At 53.6% G+C, this 7,139-nt stretch overlaps 1 protein-coding gene and 3 non-coding genes across 5 annotated transcripts; all 4 read left to right on the plus strand.

Moving 5' to 3' along the window:
- The first annotated feature begins 371 nt into the window (after nucleotides 1-371).
- EIF4A1 (eukaryotic translation initiation factor 4A1) lies at nucleotides 372-6,563 on the plus strand. Of its 2 annotated transcripts, none has more exons than XM_063798136.1 (11): nucleotides 372-1,093; nucleotides 1,806-1,854; nucleotides 2,101-2,233; nucleotides 2,672-2,811; nucleotides 4,074-4,242; nucleotides 4,604-4,713; nucleotides 4,897-5,040; nucleotides 5,122-5,259; nucleotides 5,380-5,469; nucleotides 5,718-5,797; nucleotides 5,895-6,563. In XM_063798136.1, the coding sequence occupies exons 2-11, from the start codon at nucleotides 1,831-1,833 to the stop codon at nucleotides 6,037-6,039; spliced, it is 1,173 nt and encodes a 390-aa protein (XP_063654206.1). In that variant the 5' UTR covers nucleotides 372-1,093; nucleotides 1,806-1,830; the 3' UTR covers nucleotides 6,040-6,563.
- LOC112206170 (small nucleolar RNA SNORA48) lies at nucleotides 2,268-2,402 on the plus strand. Its single transcript, XR_002940370.1, has one exon. It is a non-coding gene; the product is annotated as a small nucleolar RNA SNORA48 (small nucleolar RNA).
- Nucleotides 4,361-4,502, plus strand: LOC112206201 (small nucleolar RNA SNORD10). Its single transcript, XR_002940394.1, has one exon. It is a non-coding gene; the product is annotated as a small nucleolar RNA SNORD10 (small nucleolar RNA).
- On the plus strand, nucleotides 5,508-5,644 carry LOC112206155 (small nucleolar RNA SNORA67). The gene has a single exon (XR_002940356.1). It is a non-coding gene; the product is annotated as a small nucleolar RNA SNORA67 (small nucleolar RNA).
- Nucleotides 6,564-7,139: the final 576 nt, after the last annotated feature.

Below are 7,139 nucleotides of genomic sequence, written 5' to 3' on the forward strand. Positions count from 1 at the left end.
CTCTGGAGGCTGAGACCTCGCCCCCCTTGCGTGATAGGGCCTACGGAGCCACATGACCAAGGCACTGTCGCCTCCGCACGTGTGAGAGTGCAGGGCCCCAAGATGGCTGCCAGGCCTCGAGGCCTGACTCCTCTATGTCACTTCCGTACCGGCGAGAAAGGCGGGCCCTCCAGCCAATGAGGCTGCGGGGCGGGCCTTCACCTTGATAGGCACTCGAGTTATCCAATGGTGCCTGCGGGCCGGAGCGACTAGGAACTAACGTCGTGCCGAGTTGCTGAGCGCCGGCAGGCGGGGCCGGGGCGGCCAAACCAATGCGATGGCCGGGGCGGAGTCGGGCGCTCTATAAGTTGTCGATAGGCGGGCACTCCGCCCTAGTTTCTAAGGATCATGTCTGCGAGCCAGGATTCCCGGTAAGAAAGGCATTTGCAAGAGATTGTGGCTGCTTATTTTGCCGCCCCCTTCCGACGGGCCCGCCGGGGGTAGCTGAGAGGCCCACCAGGGTTGCGGGAGAAACCGAGCCGGGTGGGGGGAGGGTCCGACCTGGAGGGGCGAGGGGGAAGATCCACGGCCGACGCGGCCACCAGGTCGAGGCGGAGGGCAGGGACAGCCCGGCTAGGGTCAGGCGTGCGAGGTCTGTTACGAGGCCTCGACCCGAGGCGGTGCCATGCGCGAAGCCCCGGCGCTGAGTGGCGAGACGGGGTCGCGACCTGGCGTGGGAAAGAAAGGTGGAGGCGGCCGCCACTATGTGTGGCCCAGAGCCGGCAGGTCCGGTTGCCTCCCTGTGCCGGGGGAGGGACGGCGCGCGGGGTTCCGGAGCATTCTGACGGTACCACTCGCGAGAGGCGGGGGTGCTTGGTCCTTAGATCCAGTCACTTCGTCGCGGCTAAAGCACGGGTCGGGGAGAAGAAACCGGCCGTTCAGTGTGCTGGTTTTCTTGACGGCCAGGACTGAGCCTAACCCCGAGGAGCGGCCGCGTGAGGCACCAGGAGCCCACCCGGCGCCGGGCGGGCGGGTCCATTTTGCCGCACAAGCCGGGCTATTGGCAAACTGCGGATGGGCAGGTCCACCTTCCTTCGGGGGTGAGCGGCCTGAGGTATGGGAGGGCGACGCTACTTCGCGACGGGGGCGGGCGGGATGTGGATTGTTCCATGGAGGGTTGGGAGACGCCGCCGGGTGGTCGAGGGAGCGAGCACATGGTGGCCTGAGGCGTTCCCCTCCCCCAGTCTGCTTCGCTTCTAAGTGTTGTGCAATCTCCCCCTTTGCTAGCTCGGCTTGGGCTCATTGTGCGCGAGGCCGCCACCGCCCGCGGCCTCCCACATCCGGGCAACGCGAGGGGGGGCTTCGGCTGGAGGGAGTGGGGGAGGGCGCGGGCGGGATGACGTGGGGGGAAGGGGATGTCCTACCCTCCGATCTGGGAGGTGAAGGGCGGGACTTCCAGCGCGCTGGTGCTGCGGTGGGAGGTGCACGCGCTTGGGCTTTAAGCGGCTGGGTCGGGCCCACGTGGACCCGGCGGCAAGCACCACCTCTGGGCACCGTGAGCGCGGCGGCACGCCTGCCAGCCTGTCTTCAGAAAGGGTCACCCCCTTATGTCGGGGGTGGCCTGGCCTGAGCCGCTGCCTGCATGGGGCAAATGCCTCAGTTTTATAGAAACTCCTCCTTTGGGTACTTTTTGGGAGCTGGTGGGAGTTGGATCTGGGAGAGCAGGTTGATGGCATCATGCAGGCCACTCCTGACAGAGCCCGGCTGTCAGGATTTCTGAGTGCTTCGGTCGGGCAGGGGACAAAACTTGTGCTTTAAACCAACAGATCCAGAGACAATGGCCCCGATGGGATGGAGCCCGAAGGCGTCATCGAGGTGAGACTGGAGAAATGGAATTCTGTCCTCCCCCATTACAACTTTCAGCCTCACAGTTGTATAGAGTTAGAGTGGCCTCTTGATTGATTTCCCAGACCATCTAGAAGCAGCTGGTTTCCCTAAAGGGAGGAGGGGTTGTAAGCTCTGAGGCTTTTGTTAGTAGGCACCAGATTCTGTTTGCTCTGAGACTACAGCTCAGCTCCACCTTTTCCATGACTCAAGCTTTAATTTCTTTGCATCCCCTAGAGTAACTGGAATGAGATTGTTGACAGCTTTGATGACATGAACCTCTCGGAGTCCCTTCTCCGTGGTATCTACGCCTATGGTTTTGAGAAGCCCTCTGCCATCCAGCAGCGAGCCATTCTACCTTGTATCAAGGGTGAGACCTCTCAGTCCCAGAAGACATTGTGGACTGTCCCTGACCTGGGTAGAGTGGCATCTGGTTGGTGATGCCCATCTCATATCAGCCAGGGACAAAGCAACTCCTTGTTCATCCCAGCTTGGCTTTTGATCCGTGCCCATGCCTGGTTCATGCCTTGGACACATAGTTTTCCTTTAAAGAGGTGGTATTGTAGCCAGCTTATACTTGCATCTACAGCCATGTTTCTAGTCCAGCTTGGTGTGCAATACTAGATGAGTTAATAACTGGTCCTTGTTTCTGATCTGGTTCCCATTGTGTAACTGTTGATTGGGAAGGTAGTTTGTGAGCCATGAAATGCTTGGTTCATTGGTTGCTTATTGACCTCATTAACCTAGGACTTGAATATCCCAAAGGGTATGCTCTTTACCACATTCAACTCCTAATTTATTTGTTTAGGTTATGATGTGATTGCTCAAGCCCAATCTGGGACTGGGAAAACGGCCACATTTGCCATATCGATTCTGCAGCAGATTGAATTAGATCTAAAAGCCACCCAGGCCTTGGTCCTAGCACCCACTCGAGAATTGGCTCAGCAGGTAAGAGTGGCTTCTATTCCCTCCTTCAGGGCTGATTTAGGGATGATGAGTATAATCCAAGGACCAGAGAAGTCTTCTCTGATCACCACCTTGGGAGGAAGACATGGGTGCCCTAACACTCTCGAGACCTGCTGGGTTAATTAAAAGCTATTTCTTACCCAAACGTAACCATTGCTTCCTCCACCCATTTCCTGAGTCAAATGGGAAGGCTGTTGGGTGAAGCCTGGCTGGCTGGGCAAGTTTGACTGTGTTCTGAATAAGCACCTTCACTATGGGCTAAGAGATACCTTGGTGGTGGGGGTGATCTTACAGTAGTCAGAGCAGATGGACAGTCCTTTTCACCCTTGCTAATGGCCAGAGCTGTTTCATGCCTGGGGCACACACAATTCTAATGCTGGACTTTTTCCTGGGTCATGCTGCAACACTGATGTCAGAGCATGTTTTTAAATGTTCTGTGGCGGGGGCAGTGATTATTCTGGGTGTGGATAATGTAAGAAGTTACAGCAGAGCTCCATTCTAAGGCACTTGGCTCTCAGTTTTCTCAGAGTGAACATGCCTCGTAGTTTGGGTCCTATGGCAGGAGTGCAATAGGACATGGATATGCATCACCTGTTCTACAAAACTGGTTGCTGGCTGGGCGCAGTGGCTCACTCCTATAATCCCGACACTTTGGGAGGCCAAGGCAGGCAGATCACTTGAGATCAGGAGTTGGAGACCGGCCTGGCCAACATAGTGAAACCCCGCCTCTACTAAAAATACAAAAATTAGCCAGGCATGGTGGCGTGTGCCTTTTATCCCAGCTACTCGGGAAGCTCAGGCAGGAGAATTTAACCCAGGAGGTGGAGGTTGCAGTGAGCTGAGATTGTGCCATTGCACTCCAGCCTGGGCAACGAGCAAAGCTCTGTCTCAAAAAAAGAAAAAAAAATGGTTGCTGCGTGATGAGGCAGTTGGTCAAATTAGTTTTCAAAAGGTTAAGGGTTCTAAATATCTAGAGTAAGAAACTGAATTAATTATCTGAGCGGCCTCATTGTGAATCACTGTACACTCAGGAACCAGACTGAGTTGAAATCCTGTCTTTGCCACCTATTGACAGCACGATCTTAAGTGGATTTTAGCCTCTGCCTGTTTCTCAGCTGAATGTGAGTTTAATAATAGTGCATGCCCCAAAGTTGTTGGTTAGGAATCAATACATGAAAAACATTTAAGAATGGTGCCGGGCACAGTGGTAGCTGACATATGAGCACCTGCCTCTCTCTGCTCAGATACAGAAGGTGGTCATGGCATTAGGAGACTACATGGGCGCCTCCTGTCACGCCTGTATCGGGGGCACCAACGTGCGTGCTGAGGTGCAGAAACTGCAGATGGAAGCTCCCCACATCATCGTGGGTACCCCTGGCCGTGTGTTTGATATGCTTAACCGGAGATACCTGTGTGAGTAATTCAGTTCTCCAATCCCCTGGGTCACTTTGCTCTTGTGCACGCTTTCCAGTCTTTCAGCGTAAGCCAGAGTCATTCCCAAGGATGCTGGTTTCTCTCTGGGGGAAGAGCTGCTCTGTGATGGAGCCCATGCGTGTCATCTGAGCCTCTGGCTTCCCTGCCAGTGCAGCCCTGGCAGTGTCCTACTTCCCAGGGCTGTTGTCTGCCTGGCGGGAAGGTCCTGGGCAAAGGATCAGTCTTTGTACTCTGAGAGCAGACTACTTGGCCCCTCTGTGTTTTTTATCAGCGAAGTTGGATATATCTCTCCCACATTTCCCTAATTATATGCTATATATTGGCTTTTTTTTTTCTCTAGCCCCCAAGTACATCAAGATGTTTGTACTGGATGAAGCTGACGAAATGTTAAGCCGTGGATTCAAGGACCAGATCTATGACATATTCCAAAAGCTCAACAGCAACACCCAGGTGAGGGCAGTCTTGCTTGAATAGCTAATGATTCTTGAAAAATAGTAAGTGCCAGGGGAACCAAATACTGGATTCTTGTCTTGAGCCTTTTTATGCATCTGCTTCAGTTTTAGGTGTGGCTAGGGAAGGGAGCAGGCCTCAGGAAGGAACCAGCACTCTAAGACTGGCCTTTTTTTCCACTAGGTAGTTTTGCTGTCAGCCACAATGCCTTCTGATGTGCTTGAGGTGACCAAGAAGTTCATGAGGGACCCCATTCGGATTCTTGTCAAGAAGGAAGAGTTGACCCTGGAGGGTATCCGCCAGTTCTACATCAACGTGGAACGAGAGGTGGGGCCCAGTGCAGGAGGCGGGCCTGGTAGTGAGTTGTTGGGTATAGCCCCTGACTGATTTTTGTCCCCCAACCTCCAGGAGTGGAAGCTGGACACACTATGTGACTTGTATGAAACCCTGACCATCACCCAGGCAGTCATCTTCATCAACACCCGGAGGAAGGTGGACTGGCTCACCGAGAAGATGCATGCTCGAGATTTCACTGTATCCGCCATGGTGTGTTTGCCCGCTGCCAGCCTGTTGTGGGTCTGCCCGTCAGAAGTGTCCTACTTGAAGCCAGGGTTCCTGGAACCCATGTGCCTACCTGGTCTGCTGCATATTTGTTTTCTCTTCCAGCATGGAGATATGGACCAAAAGGAACGAGACGTGATCATGAGGGAGTTTCGTTCTGGCTCTAGCAGAGTTTTGATTACCACTGACCTGCTGGTGAGTTGAGGGAACTGATAGGAAAGGCAGAAGGGAGGATCCAAGGTGATTCCCTCTCCAAGGGGACATCAGTGCCTCTCAGGAAAGTAGCAGCTTGGAATAGAATCTGGCATGCCTAAGGCCTTTGGGGAACTGGGATGCTTATTTCCTCTGCCTTCCTTGGCTGCCCACATGGATGCCTAAGTGTCTTCCCTCCGGGATAGAGTGTCCTCCGTGCACATGCTGAAGAGTTGTCTTTCTTGACGTAGGCCAGAGGCATTGATGTGCAGCAGGTTTCTTTAGTCATCAACTATGACCTTCCCACCAACAGGGAAAACTATATCCACAGGTAAGCGTAGATCTGGAACACTCCCCTACCCCTTCACACCTGGCCCTCCCTGGGCTTAAAGCTCCTGATATTCCTCATCCCCTTCCTTGTTTTCCAGAATCGGTCGAGGTGGACGGTTCGGCCGTAAAGGTGTGGCTATTAACATGGTGACAGAAGAAGACAAGAGGACTCTTCGAGACATTGAGACCTTTTACAACACCTCCATTGAGGAAATGCCCCTCAATGTTGCTGACCTCATCTGAGGGGCTGTCCTGCCACCCAGCCCCAGCCAGGGCTCAATCTCTGGGGGCTGAGGAGCAGCAGGAGGGGGGAGGGAAGGGAGCCAAGGGATGGACATCTTGTCATTTTTTTCTTTGAATAAATGTCACTTTTTGAGGCAAAAGAAGGAACCGTGAACATTTTAGACACCCTTTTCTTTGGGGTAGGCTCTTGCCCCAGGCGCCGGCTCTTCTCCCCCCCCAAAAAAAAAAAAAAAACACTAATCCATTTCCCTAACCTAGTAACCTCCAGATCCCAGAGGCTCTCCTCACCTCAGCTGAGCTCCTTTGAAAGTGATTCAAGGGACTATGTCACTCAGCCTCATTTGCTGGACCAAATCTGGAGGGAGAACCCCTAAAACCCCTAAGTGAGGTTGCCCAGGGGGTTGTCCCCAGGTGGGGGGAAGCAGGGGAGAGAAAATGGTAGCCATTTTTACATTGTTTTGTATAGTATTTATTGATTCAGGAAACAAACACAAAATTCTGAATAAAATGACTTGGAAACTGCCTGTTTGGGCTTCTCATTTCTTACTTCCCCTTCCCTCTCCCACCTGCTACTGGATGCATCTCTGCTCCCCCCTTCCCCAGCAGATGGTTACCTTTGGGCTGTTGCTTTCTTGTCACCATCTGAGTTCCCAGACCCTGGAAAGCCATGTTCTCGGCTCTGAGAACGACAATGCTGACTGGAGTGCTGCCCCTCTGTAAAGGGCTGGGTGTGGATGGTCACAAGCCCCTCACGTGCCGCAGCCAAGAGGAAGTAGTACAGGGGTCAGCCCAGAGGTCCAGGGGAAAGGGGAGTGGAAACTGATTTCCCCACCGAGGGAGGGGCCTGTACCTCAGCTGTTCCCATAGCCACTTGCCACAACTGCCAAGCAAGTTTCGCTGAGTTTGACACATGGATCCCTGTGGATCAACTGCCCTAGGACTCCCTGTTTGCACCCATGTGACACTGTTGACTTTGCCCTGATGAAGCAGGGCCAACAGTCCCCTAACTTAATTACAAAAACTAATGACTAAGAGAGAGGTGGCTAGAGCTGAGGCCCCTGAGTCAGGCTGTGGGTGGGATCATCTCCAGTACAGGAAGT

This window comes from Pan troglodytes, chromosome 19 (genome assembly GCF_028858775.2).
Source record: "Pan troglodytes isolate AG18354 chromosome 19, NHGRI_mPanTro3-v2.0_pri, whole genome shotgun sequence".
Lineage (NCBI taxonomy): Eukaryota > Metazoa > Chordata > Mammalia > Primates > Hominidae > Pan > Pan troglodytes.

Excerpts from the sequence above, each read along its gene's own strand:
- EIF4A1 (XM_063798136.1), top strand. The coding sequence starts at position 1,831 with ATGGAGCCCGAAGGCGTCATCGAG. Across the intron at positions 4,243-4,603 it reads GCTTAACCGGAGATACCTGT|CCCCCAAGTACATCAAGATG; the intron begins GTGAGTAATTCA and ends TTTTTTCTCTAG. Across the intron at positions 5,041-5,121 it reads ACATCAACGTGGAACGAGAG|GAGTGGAAGCTGGACACACT; the intron begins GTGGGGCCCAGT and ends CCCAACCTCCAG.